The sequence below is a fragment of the Panthera tigris genome, chromosome D3 (genome assembly GCF_018350195.1).
Source record: "Panthera tigris isolate Pti1 chromosome D3, P.tigris_Pti1_mat1.1, whole genome shotgun sequence".
Taxonomy (NCBI): Eukaryota; Metazoa; Chordata; class Mammalia; order Carnivora; family Felidae; genus Panthera; species Panthera tigris.
Genome location: NC_056671.1, coordinates 56,664,111 through 56,689,534, shown reverse-complemented (window position 1 = coordinate 56,689,534; position 25,424 = coordinate 56,664,111). Strand labels below are relative to the sequence as shown.

Sequence of the window (25,424 nt, the reverse complement as noted above, 5' to 3'; positions counted from 1 at the left end):
TTCTTAGCCATTGTACTTTTGAATACTGCTACTGCTCTATTCTCTTTCTTACTTTGACTACAATTTGTTGACAACTCTACACTTCTCATTCTATCTCTGTTTTCTATCTTCCATGCTTCACTCTGGATATTTACTTCTGATCTATAATTCAGTCACTAATTTTCTCTTTAGCTAGATCTCATCTGCTATTAAACCCATCCATTATGTTTTTACTTTTTATTATTGTACTTTCCCAATTCTAAAATTTCCACTTGGTTATTTTCTAATAGATTCTAGTTCCCTGCTGAAATTCTCAATCTTTTTTAAAAATCTCCTTGAACACATTAATATTATGTACAATCATTTTAAAGTCTGTGCCTGTTAACTCCCTTACCTGGGTCTATTTCCACTGTCTATTGTTAGTTGTTTTTTTTTTGTTTGTTTGTTTTTTCATGTTGCCTTATTTCCTCAGGTGTCTAGCGAAGCCAGGCACGGTACATGAAATACCATTTAAAAATTTACTGGCCTGGGGCACCTGGGTGGCTTAATTGGCTGACTTTGGCTCAGGTCATGATGTCATGGTTTGTGGGTTTGAGCCCCACATCTGGCTCTGCCCTGACAGTACAGAGCCTGCTAGGGATTCTCTCTCTCTCCCTCCACCCCTCCCCCACTTGCACACTCTCTTCCTCTGTCAAACATAAATAAATAAATAAACTTAAAAAAATAAAAATAAAAATTCACTGGCCTAATAGCTTTCTATGGAGAGGATTTACATTTGAATCTAGGGGGAGCCGGAGGCACCAGTAAATCTTAATCATCTTAATTCAGTTTCCTGGGTTAAGATGGTTTAAACTTGGGCTTCAGTCACTGCCAGGGCTGATCTACTTGAATTTCATCACTATTTCTAGGAACCTAAAACTAAAGCATGCAGGAAGGGCTATCTGACTCTCCCCTTAACCACATACACACATTAGGCTCTGGACTATAGGTTTTATGTCCCAGCACCAAAAGGCTATCAAAAGCACTATTTAGTTTCTCAGTATACACTTTCTGGAATCAGTAGAGGGCCCCCTGGTAAAAGTTCCAGGCTTGTTTCTGAGTTTTTATCTTCTCCCATATTTTGGCTCCGTAACTCTTTTTTTTTTTTTTTTTTTTTAAATAATGTTTGTTTATTTTTGAGAGAGAGAGCCAAAGTGCAAGAAGGGAGGGGCAGAGAGAAAGGGAGACACGGAATCTGAAGCAGGCTCCAGGCTCTGAGCCGTCAGCACAGAGCCTGAAACAGGGCTCAAACTCACGAACTGTGAGATCATGACCTGAGCTGAATGAAGTCAGACACTTAACCAACTGAGCCACCGAGGCATCCCTTGGCTCCATAATTCTTCACTGCCTTCTAAGCTCTGCCATCTAACATCCAGATGCTTTCAAGCAAACGACTTATATATAAAAAAATGTATACACTTTTTCCTAACTTTCTCATTGTCCTCAACTGAAGAGGTGATTTGAAACACTGAGGCTGCCATTACAGAAACTGTAAGTTCTTCCTCATTCTTTTTTTTTTTAATTTTTTTAGTGTTTATTTTTGAGACAGAGAGAGACAGAGCATGAACGGGGAGGGTCAGAGAGAGGGAGACACAGAATCTGAAACAGGCTCCAGGCTCTGAGCTGTCAGCACGGAGCCTGACGCGGGGCTCGAACTCACGGACCGCGAGATCGTGACCCGAGCCGCAGTCGGCCGCTTAACCGACTGAGCCACCCAGGCGCCCCTCTTCCTCATTCTTTTAAATGAGGGTCTCATTCCTATCACTCCACAGAAACAATGTTATCTAAGTTCCAACAGTCTCCACACCCTGAAATCCACTGGGCCATTTACAGACCTCCTCCTCCTCACATCTCAGCAGCACAGTTGACCACTTACTCCTTTCAAACATTTGCTTGACTTCCATATGCTTTCCCCCCTCATACCTCATGTTTTCGTACCCTTTGGCTAGATCTTCCTCTTCTCACTCTTCAAAAGCTGAAACAGCAGTCACTCAACCTCGCCTCCTTTTCATCTCATCCACTCTGATTGCTATCTCAACCAATCCCATATTCCTATTTTCCCCCTCTATTTTGGCAAGTATCTCTGCAATTCAGACGGCTGCTCAGACCTAAATTCTTACTCCTCCTTTTCTCTTTTACTCCATACCCAACCCACCAGCATTCTGATAGGTTCTATCTTAAAGATGCAATCAGAATTTTAAAACTTCTCCACCTGCGCTAGCCCAGTCCATGCCACTATTATCCTCTGCATGAGTATGTGCAGAAAGGAAGTCTCTCATTCTCTATAGCTGGAAAATGTAAACTGGTGAAAACAGTGTGGGAGCAGTATTTTTAAAAAATCGACTGAAATAAAAGAGCACATGCCTCTCAGCACAATAATTTCACTTCAACTGTCAAACACTTCTGACCATAACCCACAGTAACAAATACATTTTATGTTAATCCAGTGCACACATCCTGAAACAATGATTAATGAAAAATATTACTACACGAAAACACACTCCGATGTCTTCTATTTCACTAACTAAAATGCTAACAGGTATTCACGACTGATTTCACAATCCATTAGTAAGTAAAGGGTCATGAATTATAATTTGAAAAGCACTATTCTACAGAAAACTGTTACATCTACAGAAAGGAATATATGTAAAAGGATGTTTACAGAGACATAACTGCAAAATATGTACACATAAAGTAAAACAATAATAGATAAATTATGGCATATTCATACAATGGACTTCTACAAAGAAGTAAAAATAAATCATCCAGAATTACATGTACTGACATGAATAAATCTCAAAATCAATGCCTGAACGAAAACAATTTTTAAAAAGTTGCAGAAGGATATGTGCATATCCATATGCTGTACTACCATTTGTTAAGTTAAAAATATGTAAGTACACTATATTTTATATATATAGACATATAAAAGTACTTTTAAAACATGAACAGTAAGGATAAATGGAAAAATCAGAACGACTGTTAGAGAGAAGTGGCCTGGAACTGAGGAGGAGGATACAAAGGGATTCAACTATAGCCATAAAGTTTTATTGCTAAAAGCAAAATATAAAGAAAATATGGCAGCTGAAGCTTCAATAAAGCTGGTGGTTGATACAAAGGTTTGTTACCTCCTATAGCTTTCTGGATGTTTAGATGATTTTATTTTTGAGAAATAATTAAAGGAAACAGAAGGTTAGTTTTTCACAAAAATAAAATTTCTGAGATCCCTAGTAAAAGATGGCAAATACAAAATAAAAAATACATATAAAAAGTTTCAAGACAAATATTTTGAAGCATGTTTTTAAACTATAATTTATCAGGTCTCTCTGAGGCAAAAGATAAAAAACATCAGGGAATCTGCTAAATTTCTATAACAGAAAAATTTACATTTCACGAAGCAGGTAGAAACCAAATTAGAAGACAGGTACAAAAAAGTAGTATTTATGCTAGAATATTCACAACAAAATTTTATCTAAATGAAACAAAATATCTATCAGCCTTAGAAATACCAATTATGTGGGGCACCTGGATGGCTCAGTCGGTTAAGCAACCAACTTCAGCTCAGGTCATGATCTCAAGTTTATGAGTTTGAGCCCCATGTTGGGCTCTGTGCTGACAGCTCAGAGCCTGGAGCCTGCTTTGGATCCTGTGTCTCCCTCGTTCTCTGCCCCTCCCCTTCTTGCACTCTGTCTCTCTCAAAAATAAATAAACAAAGAAAAGAAAAAAATGCCAATTATTAAAAAAATTTTTTAAATGTTTATTTATTTTTGAAAGAGACAGAGCAGGAGCAGGGGAGGGGCGGAGAGAGAGGGAGACACAGAATCTGAAGCAGGCTCCAGGCCCTGAGCTGTCAGCACAGAGCCCGACATGGGGCTCAAACCCACAAACTGTGAGATCATGACCTGAGCCGAAGTCAGACACTTAACCGACTGAGCCACCCAGGCACCCCAGAAATGCCAATTATTTATAAAGCACCTGGAAAATACAAAATCTTAAAAAAATATAAGCAAAGCAACCTCCACAAATTCATCCCAAGTTATCTAGAGGAGCTTATCTGATGTAAGAAAATCAACAGAATTCTACCAAATACATTACTTGAATCAGTTTCCATAATTTCACCTAGCATTAGAAGGAATGGTTAAGAAAATGAAAAAAAGTAGCTTTCAGCAATTAGGAAAAGAGAAAAGAGAAGTAAGAGCCAGATGACCTGGATTCAAAGCCAATTCAATTATCCTGGCCCCGGCAATTTTTCTGAAGACCTTTAACAGCAGCCTGCCTCATGGAACTGATTATTTTTTAAACCAAAGTTAAATTTACTTTAAAAAGTAGAAAGGCTGAAGCAGCTGGGTGGCTCAGTCGGTTAAGCATCCAACTCTTGATTTCAGCTCTGGTCATAATCTCACGGTTTGTGGGTTTGAGCCCCACACTGGGCTCTGTGCTGAGAGCACAGAGCCTGCTTCGGATTCTGTCTCCCTTGCTCTCTGCCCCTCCCCTGCTCATTGTCTCTCTCTCTCTCTCAAAATAAATAAACTGAAAAAAATTAAGAACTAGAAAGATTAAAATGCTATTGTTATACTAAATATCTCACAAATTCTTACATGTATAAAAATGGTAAAGTGCAGAATTTTGTGCCTACATTTTTAAAATGCCAGATAACAATGGCAAAGACTTAGTAATAAAAAATTTAACAAATAAATTCAAGAGAATAGCTCAAAGATAGTCTAGGATTTTTCCCTGGAAGGAGAAAAAAGAGCAGATGAAAATATAAGAGACTAAAAGAATCAATTCGAGTAGCCCAGAGCCTGGCTAATGGGAGTTCCAAAAGAAAAAAACAGACAGATGGGACACAGAACGCACCTGTCCAATGGAGATGCACATGACTGACCAGAGTGCACACCTTTCCTACCACAAGCACACAATTTAGTTGACTTGAAGGATACTGGTACAAAATGCCTTTAAGCTACCAATCCACAGCGAAGAGAGGGAACAGAGGAAGAGCCAACGACACCACAGTGACACAGTCCAGAAAATGCAGGCTGAGGAAAGATACAAGACATTCAGCCTGGTCTTCCAATAACAAAACTCTAAGGAGAAAAAAGATGGAGAGGAAACTTACAGAGACTAAGAAAGACTTAATTAAGAGACCTGTTCGCCAGTTGCAATGTGTGGACCTTATTGGGATCCTGATACAAATACTACAAAAAAAATAAAAGTATGACGTAACTAGGGAAATCTGAACACTACCTAGGTATTTCATGTTATTAAGGAGTCACTGTTAATTATTTTTTCAGGTATAAAAATGGTTTCATAACCTTCCTACCTTCCTTCCTTTCTCTGTAAGTCCTTATCTTTCAGAGATACATAATGAAATATTTACAAATGATATGCCTTTGCCTGGAATAGGAGAATCTGCTTCTAAGAGCACTCAGCTGGTTATCCACAAAAGGCCACAAACCAAATGGGCTTTACCACAGGGGTGCTCATGTCAAGTCAACTGGGTAATCTCAGAGCTAATAATCCAAGTGAGAATAAAAAACCAAACTGGAAACCACAATGCATTTTATAACCTAATCCTGAAAGCGACACTCCATCACTTGTACTGTGTTCTACTGGTCATACAGACCAATGCTAGTGCAGTGCAGGAAGAAAATACATAGAGGTGTAAATACCAGGAGACAGAGACTGTTGGGGGGACATATAAAAGGGCATTAAGAGACGAGACTATTAGGGATTATTGAAGCAAGGTGATGAACACATGAGGATTCATTATACTACTGTCTCCTTCTGTATACATTTGAAACTTCCCACAATAAAAGTTAAACAAACAACAACTTTAAAGGACACTTGCACAGAGATGGAGCAAGAAGGTGTAAAAAGGCTACTCAGTTGCAGTAGTGACTTTGTGCCGGCTTCCTTAAGTGGCCCACTCCCACGGGGCCCAAATGTCTGGCAAGAAGGACTATGTATCAGCAGCTTGTGCAAAGTAAGACTTTCGAATCTGAGCAGTCTTCAACAAGCCCAAAATTCAGTGCACAAGCATGTGTATCACACCATTTAAACACTGTTCAAAACGTAAATGCTTAACAAAATGTGTTAAGAGTGATAATGTACATAGGGGAATTAATACAATTACAAAAATAACTTTGCCAAAACAAAAATAATTGAGTCTTTTTTAACATAGACATCATTCAAATTTTAACTGCAGGCTTCCCTGAAGAGTCTGGCTTTCTTTAGTAAGAAAATTGTTCTAAAATTGTTCAGAAGAGTAAATAGCTTGTGAAAACCTAAGATTTACAATGAATCTGCTGGATGAACATATAGATACTCTCAATCCCCCCCACCCCGGTTTAATTTTTATATGCACAATATTAACTGCATCCCAAACTCCCCATCAATTGTCAGATTTAAATCTCTTCTAGAGACATTCAGCAGTACCATCCCCCATCTTCTTGAAGTCTCTCCAGGGCATGAGTATCCTGGCCTCCTTCCATCTGGATGGGCTGCCTCTTGGCCTACACAACTCTCATCCAGGGCTCTCCCTTCACCATCCTCAAGGGATTCTCACCACATTTATTTTATGTCACATCTCCTGTCTTCTATATCCTGTGTCCATCTTTTCCCTGGTTTGAGTCCTCACTTGGTGAAGCATAATCTCCAGTAACTTCCCAAGAAAGGATGTGTGGCAGCTCAGTGTTATGAGACCTTTTTGGATTTCTAAAAATGTCCCTTTTTAACCTGTGTGTTTGACTGCAAGTTTGGACAGATATAGAATTCTAGGTTGGAAATTGTTTTCCTCTAGAATGTTGCTCCTTTGTTTCTAGGGTTGCTGCTGAGCTGCTATTGAGTTCTGCCTTTTTCTTTCTTTCTTTTTAAACTCCCAAAAACTCTTTTTGGCTCTCCTAGTGTATCTTTTGAATAGTATCCTACTCTTGTTTTATGGTTGTAATATTTTATTTCTTTGGGATTATTTTTTTTAAGTTTTCTTCTACCTGAAGAGTTTTTGCTTCTCCCAAATTACTTACTTCTCTTTTTGGGGACTATACTTTCCATGTTTGAGGGTTTCTTGTGATCGTCTAGTATTCCTTGGTTACCTATTTGTTATAAAAATAGGGAACCAAAAAGGTGATTATTAGCTCTGAATGATGCTTAATATCAGTTTTCCTCCCCCTCTCTGTGTTTAGTCCTATTGTGTTACGAATGATCCTCCAATCTCTTGCCTGGAGAGGGAGAGGGAAGGCCTGGCTGTTGGCATCAATGGGAGCCACAGAGGGCAAGGTGGTAGGGTCTCAGGAGCTACATGTATCTGCCCACTTGTTCCGTGTGTTTTCTGCATAGTTCCTTTGCTCTTCACTGGGCCTGTTGTCCCCTAGCCCAGATATCTTGTGTACCTTTCACACGCAGCAACTGGGCCTCTTATATTGGGGGTGGGAATGCAAATTGGCACAATCGTCCTGGAAAAATGTTTGGCAGCACATACTAATGCTAGATATATGTATAACCTACTCCTTTCCCCTAGACATACCAAACAGAAACAAGAGTCTAAGTCCTCCAAAAGACACGCATAAGAATGTCACAACTGCTTTGTTCATAATAGTCAAAGGGTGGAAACAACCCAAATGTCTATCAATGTGTAAATAAATTATGGTATATTCATTTAACACACATATCTTGATTTGGATAATGATGAGACAGGTGTATATGTGTATGTAAAAATTCACTAATATGTACACCTATGACTATATACATTACTGTTTTAAGTTACAACTTAAAAGAATCTTTTTTAAAAAGCTGATTATAGGAACATTTTGATAAGTTTAAAATACACTTCTAATCTAAAGCCTAAAATATATAGCCTAATGATCAGTACTATTTTCATCAACATTTAATAAGTTAAATGGGATAAGTAATAACAGTGATATAACATTCACTTTCAGAATAGTCAACACTGAAGTGCAACTTACTGGGACTTGAGAGCACACTTTTCATTTTAATTAAATGCCAACAGGACCACAGTAGGTACTTACCCTTCTAACCTAACATCTGGTAACGATCTGTTGAGTGCAATCATCTCACTTGCCATTAAATTGAACTGATTGATTTTAAACATCTCTTTCATCTTTTCTTGATCCTCTTTAGGAATGACAACTGGTTTCCCCATTTCTCCAGGACCTTCATGAGGCTTTTGTACTGGCTCTAGAACTAAGAATAAGGAGGAAACTTAATTAACAATTTTACAGCAAATGTAAATATTTCTGTTTAATAACATGAGTTTAAATTGTGCCCTCAGCACCCAGAGCCATTTCTGAGCCCGTCCTCTACGTCTGTGACACCTTCTAGGGGCTGCCCTGTCTTCCTCTTCCACACAAGTGTCCTCACTCAAGACCTCCACACCCTGCACTACTCACTCACCTGAATCGCACGCAGCCTTGGCGTTCCCATCTCAAATACTGTCACCACATTAACCTCTCTAAAGCATGACCTTTATTGTGGTATTCCCATGATCTCCTGAAGTCTAACCCTTTAATAGGGAATTAAAAAAGATTTTTTTTAATGTTTATTTTTGAGAGAGAAAGAGAGAGACAGAGCATGAGTGGGGGTGGGGGTAGGCAGAGAAAGAGGGAGACACAGAATCCAAAGCCACCTCCAGGCTCTGAGCTATCAGCACAGAGCCTGACATGGGGCTCAAACTCACAAACCGCGAGATCAGGACCTGAGCCAAAGTTGGACACTTAACCAACTGAACCACCCAGGCGCCCCTCTTTAACAGAAAATTTAACCAAATTTCCCAAACCTAACACTTATTCAGCCCTCCACCATGCCACCCCCCACGCCCACTCCAGTGTGTCATCATCCTTCAGTCAAACAGCAACTCACTACTTTCTTTCATAAGTGCCTCATGTTTTCCTGTGTTGGTGCCTTTGCTCACACTGGTCCCCTCCCATGGCATCTCCCCATTCCAATTTCTACAATACCAAACCCCTACTTGTCTTTCAAGTCCCAGCTACAACAGCTTCTTTTGCCTGCAGCTTTTCCAAATCTCTCTGCAGCGATCATCTGCTACTCCTGACTGCCACATCATTTCATTTAGGGCTCTTAGATCTCTAATCAATTACTACCTCCATAATGATTGTTAACCTGTCTTGTGGGCTCCCCACTAGATTACGATCTCTTTTTAGCCGAAGTTTGATTCATTTGCATACTTTTTGGGGAGTTTAGCACAGTGTCCTGTAGGAGTTTTATAAGTATATGCTGAATTAATGAGAGCAAAAGTGCTATTCAAAATAAGCCAAAATGAAACCCTAGAAATGATAATAGACATCAGAATAAGCATCAAGCAAGGTGGAGTATCATGAAAGATCATTCTAAGTCATGTTATCTCGTGATAACATAAAAAGGGTAATATTCTAGATCAGCAGTTTCGAAATATTATTCCTTGTTTTATACTTTTGACATGTTAAAAAATGTTCCAAGAAAAACAAGTTCCCAGATATATTAAACTTGGAAAAAAGTGTATTAAACTTCTCATCTAAAAGGGATGGGGCAAAAATTTTTAAAAAATAAAAGGGATTGGTAGAGAATGGGGTGAGGCCAAGAATGGGATAAAAATACCTGTTTTGAGGGCACCTGCGTGGCTCTGTCGGTTAAGCGTCCAACCTCAGCTCAGTTCATGATCTCACAATTTGTGAATTTGAGCACTGCATCAGGCTCTGTGCTGACATTTCGGAGCCTGCAGCCTGCTTCAGATTCTGTCTCCCTCTCTCTCTGCTCCCTCCCCGACTCATGCGTGCAGTGCACTCTCCCTCTCTCTCAAAAATAAACATTACAAAAATTTTCTTGAATACCTGTTTCGTACATTACTTGTTTATTTTTAAAACTGAAAATTTTATTCTCCCATTGTTTACGTTTTAGGCACCTCCAAAAAGTCTGCACAAAAATAGAGACATCAAGGCAGTAGACAAGCCATCTCTCTTCAGCCAGGCTTTATCTGCCCAAGAATAGGCCTAGTTGGTAAAGCTGACCTGTAGATGGTTTCAGATCGTGGTACAAAGCAACCTACCAACACCAGAGCCAGAGAATATGAAATTACTGTGTCTTCAACAACTCTGTCTAGAATATAAAAACACCCGTCTTAGACAACCATCAAGAAAAAAAAAATGGTATAAGATAATTTTGCTCTTGTTCTCAGAATGAACTGTGATTTGGGGAGGGCATTAAAATATTAGGAAATAGGGGCACCTGGATGGCTCAGCTGGTTAAGTGACAAACTCTTGGTTTTGGTTCAGGTCATGATCTCACAGTCCAAGAGTTCAAGTGCCACATCAGGCTCCATGCTGACAGTGCAGAGCCAGCTTGGGATTCATTCATTCATTCATATTTTCTCTCTCTCTCTCTCTCTCCCCCTTCCTCCCCCCCTCTCTGCCCCTTCCCCAGCTCAATCTCTCTCTCTCTCTCTCAAAATTAATAAACTTTAAAAATATATTAGCAAATAACTTCAATTATAGGAAAATTATAGGAAACTCATGTAAAACGATTTTTAAAAACAAAGCCTGTCTAATGTTTGCCAAGTAACTAAGCTCTTTAAATATCAGGGTTGATACAATTTCAAGATTTCCCAATCACAAGTGTAATAAAAACTATAATACAAGTACAGATGTATAATCCCCATATATGATTTTAAATATTTAAAAATCACAAGTTATAAAACTCTTATTAGAGTCAATTCTAATTGAGTCTGTCTCTGAAAAAAAAAAAAAGCAACCAACAGATTTGGGGATTGGGATATTCAGGGGTCAAGAGAAAGCAGCAGAGTTCTGGATGTGGCAATTTTACTGTGTGCATGGAGAGCACAGTTAACACAAAGAGTAGGTGGGAGACATTTAGTGGCTCTGATCATAAATATCTTTCGTTATCAGAACCCTATTTTAGTATAAGACGATGCTTTAAAGTTAAAATGGAAAAAAAAACATTTTCATGCTGTTTGGCTTTTAAATTAAGAGTGTTAAGTTATGCATGGGGTGCCTGGGTGGCTCAGTTGGTTAAGTGTCTGACTTCAGCTCAAGTCATGATCTCATGGCCGTGGGTTCGAGCCCCGTGTCAGGCTCTGTGCTGACAGCTCACAGCCTGGAGCCTGCTTTGGATTCTATGTCTCCCTCTCTCTCTGCTCCTCCCCCACTCATGCTCGCTCTCTCTCTCTCAAAAATAAATTTTAAAAAAGTTAAAAAAAAAAGTAAGAGTATTAAGTTATACAGAATACCACCCACAACATATTTTTGCTGGGGTGAGGTGGTGGGGGAAAGAGGGAGATCCTGAATTTGATCAAGCCTTCGGACCTACCTATCAATTCACAGAAAATATAAGACACCAAAGGACATGACAAAAAGTGTTAAAGGGATGCAAATCCTAACTGTGGGAAACTGGGGGGGTGGGGGGGAAACACCCAATTTTTTCTTCATCATCAACAACAAAATATTGAAAGGGAGGACAGAGAGAAAGAGGCATCCACACATCCATGCCACCAGACCAGCTCTGAAATGAGAACTGCTGATGCCAGATGGTGGGTATATGGGAGTTCTATTTCTCTACTTTTGTTTATATTTGACATTTTCCCTGGGGGTTGTGGGAGCATGAAGGAGGACTCTAGATATTACTTCTGTGAGGACTAGTAAGTATAAGCTTGATTGCTTATAGCTTAAGAGACTATATGACCAGAAAGTTAAAATCTTGCCCAATCACTGTGAAGTAAAACTCTGGCCTTAAGATCTTAAAGAAGCAGACAAAACTCTACAACATATACAATCCTGCTATTGTGACATGTTACTAATCTGACCACCTGGTACTTATTAATAACCTGAATATCTAGTACAGTGTCCACATTAAGTAACTCAACCTACTGGTACACATGAAATTTCCAAGCTATAATAGAAATTACCAAAAATTATATGACTACTAGATGACTTACAGAATCCACCACAATACTCTAATTTAGAGATTATAATATCCTAAATAATTAAATGGACTAGTAAACTAGTTTTCTTTGGCAAAGAGCTCAGGATAAAGTGCATGTGGATAATGAATGTATTTTTCCTACTAATGCACTTGCAGATTAAATGATAAGCATTAACTTTCCATGCACTCTACTTACCAGTCTTTTATGTAAATTAAAAGTTCAGTGAAATTTTTGTTTAAAACCAACTGAAATGGGATTTGGATATCATTTTCTGAACTGAAAGAAAATCTTCCTTGGCATAAAATTTTACATGCAGATCATTTCTAAAAATCAAATCAACTCTGACAAGGGAGAGACTAAGGTGTTTTAAATCCACAGTATTATGTGAGAACAAATGTATTTTACATTTCAGGTAAACCTCACTTATAAAACAATAAAGTCTCATGTTTTATTTTAAATAATCTCTACTCCCAATGTGGGGCTCAAACTCACAACTCTTGGTCTTATGAGCCAACCAAAAAGTATCATGTTTTAAAAACTTAATTACCAAGAAAACTACAGATTCACCCTGAATGCCACCAAACCAGATTAATATACACAAGCCACACGACCTACCTTTGAATGTATTTTAATAAATCTTACAAATTTTAACTTGTATTTTTCTCAAATAAGTAGAATAAAGAGGTATAAAGTTATGATACCCTTTGGGGGAAAAATACAAATAAAAGGCTAAAACCACTTCTCATAAATGATTTTCTCTTATTACACAATTATCATCTTTTTAAAAAATGTTTATTTATTTATTTTGAGAGGGAGAGAGAGAGAGCACACACAGGCAGGGGTGAGGCAGAGAGAGAGGGAGAATCTGTGCGTCAGCACAAAGTCCGAGGAGGAGCTTGATCCCACTATCTGTGAGATCATGACCAGAGCCGAAATCAAGAGTGGGGCACTTAACTAACTGAGCCACCCAGGCGCCCGTACACAATTATCATCTCTACTGTTTTTAGGCATTATCTCTTTTATGTATTCCAAAATATTTTTTCCACATTTTAACAACTCTGATTGGGATGTAGCTTACAATGATAGCTGGAATGTTTCTGCTTTCTTACAGTATATAAACCAGTAAGTATGCTAGCTTTGAAGCCCCGTCTGGAACCCTCAGCCTCTCACCCCGTCTCCCTTCCTACAGTTTCCTCACCTCCTGGCTTACTGCTCAGCCATTCTCTCATGCTTCCCTCCTCCTCAGTCGTGTGAAACAGCCTGATCCCCTCTACCCCCCACCAATGTAAAGCCTCTTCATTCTCTTTCTCCACAACACATAGGCCCTTCTACCAGATTTCACTCAAATTTGCCCTCCCCCCAGAGCCCACCACCCTCACAAACCTCTTCTGGGAGAACTGGTCATTCTCTGTGTCTCACAAGGTTCGGATGAGATCTCACATCTCCACACCGTTACTCCCAGACCATTTCTCCTTTACCTACTACCTTTGTACTTTGTATAAAAGCTACTTCTTATCTTTGATGCTCATGCCACCGTTGTTTTCAAAACTGTATTAACCTCGGCAATTTCTTCAAATACAATCCTTTTCTTATGGTTTTGATACCACATAGTTTCATCTGCTAAGAACCTGCTTTTTCAGGTATTAGTTTTCCCTTACATTTTAACCTCCCCCTCAATGTACATAAAAAATACACACAAACATAAAACTTTGCCTCCATTCCTTTAACTACTGCGCTACCCTTCTCTTTTTTGTCTTTTCCATTAAGATTTTATTTTTGAATAATCTCTACACCCAATGTAGAGTTCAAACTCACAACCCCAAGATCAAGTCACATGCTCCATCAACTGAGCCAGCCAGGCACCCCATGCACCACCCCTTTTTCTGTGTTGAAGCTTCCTAAAGAATAAGCTACACATCTCTACTCTTCACAGGTACATCAAACCTATTGGCAATCAGATGGCACCTGCCAGGGTCAAAACAAACCTCATATAGAAACATACAGAAACACTTCCTCTTCATCGCAGATAAAATCTCTTGACAAACAACACTCCAGGGTTTTCATGAGCACTCTCCCTCTGGCTTCCCCTTCCACCTCTAACTTCCTGAGATGACTCTTTACTGACCTCCACGATGCTCTTCAACACTGGGTCTGTCCCTTCTGAGTCTATACATGCTCCTGATGCAGTCCTCTGCACAGACCAGGCTTATGCTACCACCTACATTCTGCGCCTTGACTGCTCTCTCCTGCAGAACGTCTCTACCAGAATTTTCCAAGTTAAATACTCCCAACCCAGCTCATCCTTTCACCTTCCACCAAACCTGCTCCACGTCTGGGGGCCCACCTCCTATCAATTCATCGAACAGGGAAACCTGAGAAGTATCTTAAACTCTTCTTTCATTACTACCTACATTCAGTGGCTCAAGTTATGTAAATTCCACTGTTTACGTATTTCGTATGTATATATATTTTTCCTTTCTACCTCAGTATCACTTTAGTGTAGGCTCTAAGAACTTCTCTAAACTTTCATGACAGCTTCAACTAGCTGCTGCCTTATTCTCTTCTAGTACGTCAGCCACATGCCCACCGAGGCTTTCTTCCGAAAGTCTGGATCCCATCAGGTTACATACTCCCTTGTTTAAAATCCTTCAACGGCATGCCACTGCCTACAGGAAGAAATCCAAAATCCTCAGGATGCCATAAAAGGCCTTCGGGAATGTGGCTTCTGCTAACCTCCCAAGCTTCATCTGTGCTCCTTCCTCACATTCTCTATCCATCAACTCTATTCTCTCACTTGCATATCTTGCACATGCTTCTTTCCTTTGCTTATTTATCAAACGTAAAAAACACCTGCTCACCATGACACTTCTCAACATGAGCATTATTTCCCTATTGAACCTTCTCAGACACCCCGAGATGTTCCCAGCACTTTCTGCTCTTGTGCACATCTCTAGAATGCTATTTATTCTATCAGTATTTTACTTATTCTTTCTCTCCTCTTGAACTGTGAGTTCCTCAAAGGGAGGAATTTTGCCTTATTTTTTGTTATTGAACTGTGTAGCATACATATACTGTCCAGCACATATCAGAGTTTTAAAAATATTCACCAAGTGGATCTTCACACACTAAAGGTCCTATTCTTTCTAACTTTTACGTCTCTGTGTTTAAAATAGAACACCATGAGCTTCCGCTATAAATGGCAATAAATTAAAGCAGGGTGAGGGGAAAGTTAATCTGTTCTATTTGGGAAAAGAATATCCAACTTACTGGTAGATGGTAATACCTGCCCTCTGAGTTAAATCTAGACAGAGTTACAGTTCTGACAACAGTTAAGGAGTCAACCAACAAAGGTACTAAACAGCAGAGCCACAGAGTAAACCAGGAAGGTCAACAAATTAATAAGCTGACTTTGAATTAAAGTATATTTTATTAAAACTTAAGGGGAGGGGCGCCTGGGTGACTCGGTCGGTTAAGTGTCCAACTTCGGCTCAGGTTATGATCTCACAGTTCGTGGGTTAGAGGCCCACATCAGGCTCTGTGCTGACAGCTTGGAGCCTGGAGCCTGCTTTAGATTCTGTGTGTGTGTGTGTCTCTCTCTGCCTCTCCCCTGCTCACACTTGGTCTCTCAAAAATAAATAAAGATTAAAAAAAAAAAAACAAACTTAAGGGCAAAGTGAAAATTAAAAAGTCAGGGAGGGATTATAGCCTAGGTATTACTAGAGCCAGTGCAAGCAACTGAATCTAATTTTAGGTAAATTTCCCAAGAAGAAATGAACAGAACTTGTTATACAAACCCATCTATAAAAATTACAGTAAGTAGGCACAGTTAACCAATACAAACAAATATTTTTAGATTATAAATTTTAGGGGACCAGGTGCTCTCATTATAAAAATACAAAAAATTTAACTGTGATTACATATTCAAATAAAACTGATGTTAAAACAGTAATCATTCACATAGAATTCCTAAAAATAGTAGAATTACTGCATAGCCAGATTTTCTATAACTAATCATAGAGAGTTCAGAGCTCAGAACAGCTGAATTATTGACTCATAATGCAAAGTCATTTTCATTATGTTAAAAAATAAAAAGCAGCACTTGTTTGTTGGTTTGAACACAGGTATTCAAAACTGAATTTTCCAGGTGTCCACTGCCCAAAATGTCAGGACTTCAAACCTAGGTCCTTCATAATTGTGTTTCCTTTTTTTTCCATACCAGATACTGCAGTCTCACTGTGGTCTTTATTATACAGCCTCATCCTTCCAAAAGTCCTCTCAAAAGTGCTAACTGGAGCTATTTACAGCATTAACAAAAAGAACTCTCCAGACTACCTCCATCTAGAATGATTTCCCTCAGCAATGAGATGGGAAGGCAGGAAAAAACATCTTTTAATACCCAACAATGAAATTTTAACACTCTATTCAGCATTTATGTCATTACACTAATGCCATACCATTTTGTTGGTTCCAACTATTAGTTGTTATTAGTTTCAAAACCATTAATATTAGTTTCTCCACATTACTTGGTAATACAGTTTGCAGAAAATTAACTACAAGTAACAGTGAACACAAATATTGAATTCAGCAACTCTATACTGAGACTTGAATCTCATTTTTAACTGTTGGAGGAACCCACTGGAAAACTGTTGGTAACATGATCATCATATTTAGGAAGTCAGGAATTACTATTAATCTAAAAAAATGAAAATTTTATAGTATCCAAATTAGTGAACAAACTAGTGACATACTTATTGAAACAGATGTATCAGTGTAAAACGTCACTCACCATCCCCAGCAGGAAGTCCTCGCTCCTTTTTTTCATCACATTTGTTGCATTCACTGAAGTAGAGCAGCAGGAACATATCCAAGAGTACCCAAATCAAGGAGGTGGCTAGGACCACCTTGCAATATGCAAATTTTCTCATGGCACTTTAAGTCAAATGCAAAATTTTAAAATATATATATATATATATAAATATGCAAAGATCATGAAAACTATTCCAATCCAGTTTCATCAGAAATCACGTTCATAACCTATAGAGACAAAAAGAAAAAAGATAACTTAAAATATCAGAACCTTAAAAATGAGCTGTAAGATTAATTTAACATGCACATGAAATTTTACTATTCAGAGTAAGTTTAAAAATTTGACTTAAAAAACACTTGTAAAATACATAAAAATGAATAGTGCCAAGAGTGTACAAATAACTCCTACAAATCAATATATAACAATCCAAAAGAAAAATGGGTGAAGAATATACAAAAGCACTATGCAGAAAGGAAACCTGAACAGCCTATAAATGCGGAAAAACGCTCAATTCAGTATTAGGAAAACACAAATTAAAACAATAGTGTGCCACTATCTCATATCCATGAAACACACAGGGCTGAACTGCCTTCTATTCAACTGCTATGTTAAATGCTAAGCCATTAACTGCCACAGGAGTTTAAGAAACCAGTGATTCTCAGTACATTCAGGTTTCCAGGTCCTAAGGACTAATAGGAGGTCTCCCAGTATTGTACGATAGCAGTTTATTGGGCTAATTCTTATCCCTCTGTTCCACTGAATCCCATTCTAAAAACACTACAGTCACCAGCCACCATTCAGAAACACTCACAGCAAGTATAATGGAGAAGAAAAGAGTTTAAGATCCGAGACCTAGTCCTGGCTCTTGACAGTAATTTTACAGACTTCTCTGATCTTTAGTTTCTATTCCCCCCACCCCACCCCTCAATCTGTTAAAACACCAAAGAAAATGATGGAAGGAACTATCACCCAATTTGGAAAGTCATTTGGGATAGTCTAACTAGTAACATTTCTGTTACTAAGGAGCTCATCTTGGGGAGCTCTGGAGCAGTGTGAGGGACCTCAGAGAGGTCAGGAATCATTCTGATAAGCAGCTGACATGGAAGCTCAAAGGCCTATGTCACTGCTGATCAGGAGGGAGACAAGCCAAGTGCATTCAGATGAAGTGGATAGAAGAAACACACTTTGCACATGTGCCTCACGAAAAAAGCCAAATGAGCAGATGTTCTGAAGGATTGGGCTGATGGGCAACATAGCAGCTTCTTAAAGGGCAATTTTACATGCCATGGTGGGCAACAGTGGTACTTATTACCTGAGCAATTCAGGACAGGCCAGAGAGTTTATCTATAAAAAAGATATATAATAGTTCTTGCCTACTTCACAAGGTTGCTAGACAGCGACCTGAAAAGCACCCAAAAAAATACTGATACTTACAAATGTAAAGTATTATTTGTGCTCTGAGACCTTTGTTTTCTTGACATTCCTCCTTCATCAAACCAACATTCCCTGACTGCACAGTGAACAGGGATGTATGTTACTGTCATATGCTTGCCTCAAAGTTGTACTTATTCAATCAATATCTGATACTGTGTCCCATGCGGTGAGCAAGTACTGATAACTAGGGTGACTAGGGTTGGGGAGGGGGGGACCAGAAGCACTATAGTGCACAGCATCGTAAAGCAATAGTTTTCTCCAGAGAAGCTAGATAGAAACAAATTTTTATTTTGAGCTACTTTACATGAAAAGCTGTCTCTTTTGGTCACTGGCAAAGCAAACAATCTGACTGCTAGTACAATGTCTGGGATTCAAATGTAGCTTTCTATTCTCGAAAATCTGCTGATTGTTATTTTTTAAAATGCTTATGGCCCACAATACTCCAGTGTAAATCTCTATTACTTTGTATCCATTCTTATTTAATTTTTCCAAGGCAGCACAATTAGATTAGAAAATTGAAGATGAAGTGGGTATGTATGTGTTTGGGAGAAGAGGGGTATGGATGAAGCAGGAGGTGTAGGGAGAAAGGAGGATAAAGGAGAGACAAAAAGTCTTTGAGACCCTGGGTGAGGCAAAGTTTCCTCAGAACAGAACAAAAAAAGTACAAATCATAAGATGGTAACTTGGACTTCACAATCAAAATCTTCTCCAAAAGACAGTTAAAAAAATTAAAAAAGCAAGTCACAGATTGGAAGATATTTACAAATTACATATCTGATAAATGACTTATATCCAGAATAGAAGAACTCTTAAAATACAGTAAAAAAAAAAAAAAAAAAGAAAGAAAAGAAAAGAAAAGAAAAGAAAAGAAAAGAAAAGAAAAGAAAAGAAAAGAAAACCCAGTCCAGGGACACCTGGGTGGCTCAGTCGGTTAAGCATCTGACTCTTGGTTTTGGCTCAGGTCATGATTTGGTGGCTCATGAGTTCAAGCCCCACATTGGGCTCTGCATTGACAGTGCAGAGCCTGCTTGGTATTCTCTCTTCCTCTCTCTCTCTGCTCCTCCCCTGCTTCTGCTTGCTCGCTCTCTCTCTCTCTCCCTCCTTCCCTCCCTCTCTCAAAATAAATAAACTTAAAAAAACACAAAACAATCCAGTAAAATAGGCAAAAGGTTTCATCGATTTTATCACCAAAAAAGCAATACAGATGGTAAATGAGCACGTGAAAAGATGTTCAACATCATTAGCTTTTAGGGAACTGCTAATTGAGACCACAGTGAAACACCACTATGTGCCGATATATATGGCTAAAGGGAAGAAGAAAACTACCAAGTGCTAGCTAGGAATTGCTGCAACTGCGACTATAATAATGCTGCCAGGGGAATGCACAAGGGTACAGCCTCTCTGGAAAACTGGCAGTTTCTTCCTACAAGAATCTGGCAATTCCGTCCCTAGCTATTTACTTAAGAGAAAGGAAAACATATGTCTACACAAAGACCTGTACATAAATCTTTACAGCAGCTTAACCGTAATCATCAAAATCTGGACACAATCCAAATGTCCATCACCTGGTAAATGGATAAACAAACCGTACCACACCAGTGAAATACTAACCTAGCAACTAAAAAGAACAAACTCTTGATATATATGCAATCATTTGGGTGAATCTCAAAAGCATTATGCTAAGTGAAAGAAGTCACAAAAATGCTGCATACTGTATACTGCATGATTCCATTTAGAGGGCAATCCAGCAAAGGCAAAACTATGGACACAGAAATCAATCAGCGGTTGCCAGGGGCTGTGGAGGAAGGAGAGAACTGCCTCAAAAGGGGCATGAAGGAACTTGTGATAATGAAAACATTACAGGATCTTGCTTGTGGTGGTGGTCAGATGACTCTGTCCATTTGTCCAAACTCATAAAACTACATCTAAAAGGGCAAGCTGAATTCAACCTCAATTCCCTTAAAAAAAAGAAAGATAAATATGGGGGGAATACTTCAAAGAAACAATGCCAATTTCAGAAGCAGACACACACCAGAATTTATCTTGGAAGTCACTTAAAGCTCACAGTTTTTGTCTCAACAATGATAAATTAAAACTTTCCATTTGAAATGCATTTGACTACCTAATTTTTTTAAGTTATAAAATCATAATATCAAAGTACAGTGATCAATTATATCAGCAGAGTTCTTTTTATTTATTTATATATATATTAAATATAATTTATTGTCAAATTGGATAATATACAGTGTGTAAAGTGTGCTCTTGGTTTTTGGGGTAGATTCCCATGCTTCATCACTGACATACAACACACAGGGCTCATCCCAACAAGTGCCCTCCTCAATGCCCATCACCCATCTTCCGCTCTCCCCCACCCCCATATCCACCCTCAGTTTGTTCTCTGTATTTGAGTCTCTTATGGATTGCCTCCCTTCCTCTCTGTTTGTAACTATTTTTTTTTCCCCTTCGCTTCCCCCATGGTCTTCTGTTAAGTTTCTCAAGATCTACCTATGAGTGAAAACATGGTATCTGTCCTTCTCTGACTTATTTCACTCAGCATAATACCTTCCAGTTCCATCCACATTGCTGCAAAATGGCATGATTTCATTCTTTCTCATTGCCAAGTAGTATTCCACTGTATATACAAACCACATCTTCTTTATCCATTCATCAGCTGATGGACATTTAAGCTCTTTCCATAATTTGGCTATTGTTGAAAGCATGTATCAGCAAACTTCTGATCCTACTCTATGTCATACTGTCAAGTTCCTCCAAAGATTCATCAGCATTTTCTAGGGCTAAATAATTATTCTTTTTAAAGTTTATAATGTTTTGAGAGAGAGACAGAGACAGAGAGAGAGAGAGAGAGAGTGCACACACACATGCACAGGAAGTGCAGAGAGAAAGGGAGAGACAAAGAGAATCCCAAGCAAGCTCTGCACTGTCAGTGCAGGGCCTGATGCAAGGCCTGAACCCAGAAACTGTGAGATCATGACCTGAGCCGAAACCAAGAGTCAGACACTTAACCGACTGAGCCACCCAGGCGCCCCTAGAACTAATTATTCTCTCCTACAGTTCATACTTCTAATCAAGGTTCTCCAGAAGTTTCAAGTCTAAGAAGAGAGTCTTGGCTCAATAGTATCTTTACGAAAAAATGGAAGTTTCATTCTCTTAGACCTAAAGCTTTTGACTTCTGGGTACATCGTAGTGTATATCTCTCCTCTAACAGGAACACAGTATTCTCAGGCACCTCGGATCACTAGCTTGGCATCATACTGACCCAACAGAGGTAGGAGAGATGGGCCCTTTCGACAGATCTATTCACTTAATTTGTAGCTGGAACTTCTGTCAGAAACACTAAAGACTTAAAAACATGATAGTTATCTTCTCACATAGTAAGGGAAGCCTAAATTATTTTATTTACTAGTTATATATTCCATTTACTCTATTTCTCACAGCTATAATCAAACATATTCGCTTATTAGTTCATTCAATGCACACAAATTCGGTAAATATAGGGAATGTGTCAAATGTAGGGAATACAAAAATAGACAAAATGCACACTCCCTACCCTTATGAAATTTAGAGTTGGCTCCAGGAAAGCAAGCATTAATCAAACAGTCACATATACATAAAGTTTCAATGGTGATAACTTTTTGAGGGGAGGTATACAGCAATATAAACAAATATCTGACTGTCAAAAAGGCTTCCCTGAGGAAGACATGATTTGAGATGAAAAATTTGAGGCGGTGAGTAGCAAGGGCTCTGTAGCAGAAAGGAGCCCAACACTGAAAGGTCAGGGGATCAAAGACAAAAGAAGAGGAAACCTGTGATTAAGATAAAGCTGGAAGCTGGATAAAAGTGGGCAGATTCAAGAGGTATTCAGGAACAAATTCAATGGGATTTAAGGATGAATTAGACAGGAGGAAATACCAGCTTATGCAACTGGATGCAGAATGGTGCCAGTCACAGAAACAGGGACCAACAAAAGAGGAAAAGAAGGAGAAGCAAGATGGGAAGAAACTTAAGTTTGACTTTGGACATGTTAAGTATGAGGTAACCCTGATACCTTCAAGAAGAGATATTAACCACAGCTAGGATACAAAAGTTTGAGGCTCAAAGGAGGTGTCTAAGGTAAAGATATACAGAGAGAAGCCTTTGATCTTATGCAACTTTGTTAGGGCAGACAGACTTTTAAAAAATTAAGATGAAAAATAATTTCTGTGGACTGTAATTTCCCTCCTAGAGTGGGGCTGGACTTAGTGACTTGCTTCTAACCAACAGAATATGGTGGAAGTAATGGTGTGTGGTTTCAAGGCTAGTCATAAAACACATTTCCTCCTACCTTTCTCTCAGATCACACTCTGGGAAAAGCCAGCACTAATATCAGAAGGATACTCAAGCATCCATATAAAGAGGGTCACATAGAAAGAAACTGAAGCCTCCTACCAACAGACCCCCAGGCATCTATTACACCAGGCACGGAAGTGAACCCTTTGGAAGCAGTCCCAATTAGCCCTTCAGATGGCTGTAGCTCCTGCTGACATTGACTGCAACATCCAGAAAGATCCTGAGTCAACACCACCCTGCTAAGCTGCTCCTGCATTCCTGACCCAAAGCAAATACGATAAATGTCTGTTGTTTGGAGTCATTAACTTTGGAGATAATTCATTATTCATCAATTATAAGATTTCAACAACAAAATAGGCCTAGAAAGAAAATTCTTCAACCCATAGTAAACATATTTAATGACAGAACTTTTCATGCATTTCTGTAACATGACTTACGCATCTTTACTTCAATTTGACACCATACTAGAATCTAAGCAATAAGACAAGAAAAGGAAAAAAGATGAGCAGGGGGGGAGACAAAATTATCTGCAGACAGCATGATTTCTACACCAAAACTCTGAAAGAAATCAATAGATAAGCCATTAGAGCTAATCATGGTTTCATCAAGGTTGCTGAATACAAGATGAACATGTAACATCAATCAACTTCCTGTATAGTAATAACTAATTAAAATATGCAAAAGAAAACAAATTACATTCAAAATAGCTATAAAAACCCTAAGGTATTTGAGGATGAACTTAAAAAAATATGTGTAAGACATAAAAAAATGTGGCGCTTTATTGAGAGATATAAGAGAACACCTGACTAATGGATAGATATACTATGTTCAGTAAAGAAAAACAACAGTCTCTTCCCAAAATTAATCTATAAATTTAATATAATTCTAATCCAAACACAAAGTAAGCTGTTGGAGACTGGATTTATAACAAAACAGAAGAATCCAAAACCATGTGGTTCTCCAAAACAAACCTGTACATGTGTGGAAAACTGGACAGGTGCTACTACAAATCAGAGTAGAAAACTGGTACAGGGACAAATGGCCTTCCATATAGTAAAAAATAAATTTGGATCCTACCTTATACCAGTAACAAAAGTAAATCTGTGAATAGATAATAACTGAAGCCAAAGTTGTCAAAACAAAGAGCAGCTATTCTGGCCTATTACCTACTGCCTAAGGTAAGTATGGCCTCTGGTTCTTTAGTTTTTAATTTTATGGTTTCTGCTTCCTGGGAAGCAGTGTTTAGGCCAACATTTCTCCCACTGTCTTTGAGTTGTCAAGTGATTACTGACTAAAATTTGGCACTGAGAAGGCTCATTCACCAGACAAAAACGCAAACCAATTTTTAGGTATTAGCATACTCTCATTCTGAGTATTGAACAAAGACTAGTTAAGAACCAGTCTAAAAATTCTGTATAAAATGATGTCCACATTCCATACGAATTTGGATATTCTCTTTCTCTGTTTCCCAGGTGTTAACAAGTTTACAGGTTGGGGAACAAGTTTATCATTTGGGGTTCTCACGGTATAGACTCCTATAAAATTTACTAGTATCCTGAATGGAATCTCAGTTTCCAAGGCAATAAACTGACTTAACCTACAGCAATACCTTTAAAAGTTAATATTTTTCCTAATTGTAAAGTAATATATGCTCAATGCAAGGAATTTGGCAAACACAAAAAAGTAAAAGATACAAAACCACCTAAACACTACTAATCCCAGTTAAACAATACCACCAATGGGCCAAGTGTCCTCCCAGTCATTTGGAATATAGTAAATGTCTTAAAGCAAGTTCATAATGTCTATTTTGACTCAAACATTTTAATATCTTTAAATGTCCTTATTAGGGGGAAAAGAAAGAAATGGGTATGACTATAAAGGGGATAGCAAGAGAGATCTCTGTGGTAATGCTATATTTTGATTTTCAGTAATACACACAACAGACATTTCTAACCCCCCTCCCCACCCAAACACTGAATATCAAGTCCTAGGCAATAACAAATGTCTTGTCATTTCAAAATAGCCTTGATATTCACCAAGCTATGTTGAATGCCACATACTGATTTACACTTAAAGAACAGACATAAAATAAATGCAAACTGAGAGGGCTTCCAGGTTCATGATTCTGACCCTTGCTCTCCTTGCCTTCCCCCAAAGGTTTCTTCTGGTAATAGACCCAGCCCCTTGGCCACAGTCAAATGATCTGGCCAGGCCAACCACAAGATCTCTTCCCTTGGCTTCTTAAGTCACAGAGCTTGAGGCTATGCATGTAGTTCTGCAGTCAACCACAATGCCCAACACATGGAGAAAGCCCACCTGTAGCCCAAGAGAATGAGCCCAAGCAGAGGCATACAGAACAAGAGGCAGAGGGTCCTGATGGAGACAAAGTCCCTGACTCTTCCTTGGCTTCTAGAAACATCAGCAATCCTTCTACTAATCACCTTTTCTGCTTAAGAGTTTGAAATCGGTTCCTGACACAACCAGAACACCTGGGATGTTGGCGGGGGGGGGGGGGGGGGTGCGGGCGGGCGGTGTGGCGAGAGGAAATGACCTATAGGTGAAATCAAGCAGGTTCTGGCCCACTGATGAGGTTCCCTTCTGGTAGTTATAAATAACTGTACATTATGAGGCAAATTACACTATTTGAAAAGATACCTTTTAATGCTCCAAATCACAAAAACTTATCAAATATCAAAAGTATGTATAAAACACAGCACTGAAATAAAGTATCACAATATAACACACATGTATACCCACCACCCAGTTTAAGAATAAGAACATAATCTGGGGAGCCTAGGTGGCTCAGTCAATTAAGTGTCATTCTCGATTTCAGCTCAAGTCGTATCTCACGGTTCGTGAGTTTGAGCCCCG

General features: G+C 38.8%; 1 protein-coding gene across 1 annotated transcript in view; it reads right to left on the bottom strand.

The window, feature by feature from the left end:
* The window catches only part of GALNT1 (polypeptide N-acetylgalactosaminyltransferase 1), a 79,082-nt gene that overhangs the window by 47,024 nt on the left and 6,634 nt on the right, over window positions 1-25,424 (bottom strand). Inside the window, exons 2-3 of the mRNA XM_007090738.2 lie at window positions 16,752-16,999; window positions 8,043-8,217 (exon numbers count right to left, since the gene is read on the bottom strand). Coding sequence (XP_007090800.1) covers window positions 8,043-8,217; window positions 16,752-16,890 — 314 coding nt within the window. The 5' untranslated portion in view covers window positions 16,891-16,999. The remainder of the gene's footprint in view (window positions 1-8,042; window positions 8,218-16,751; window positions 17,000-25,424) is intronic.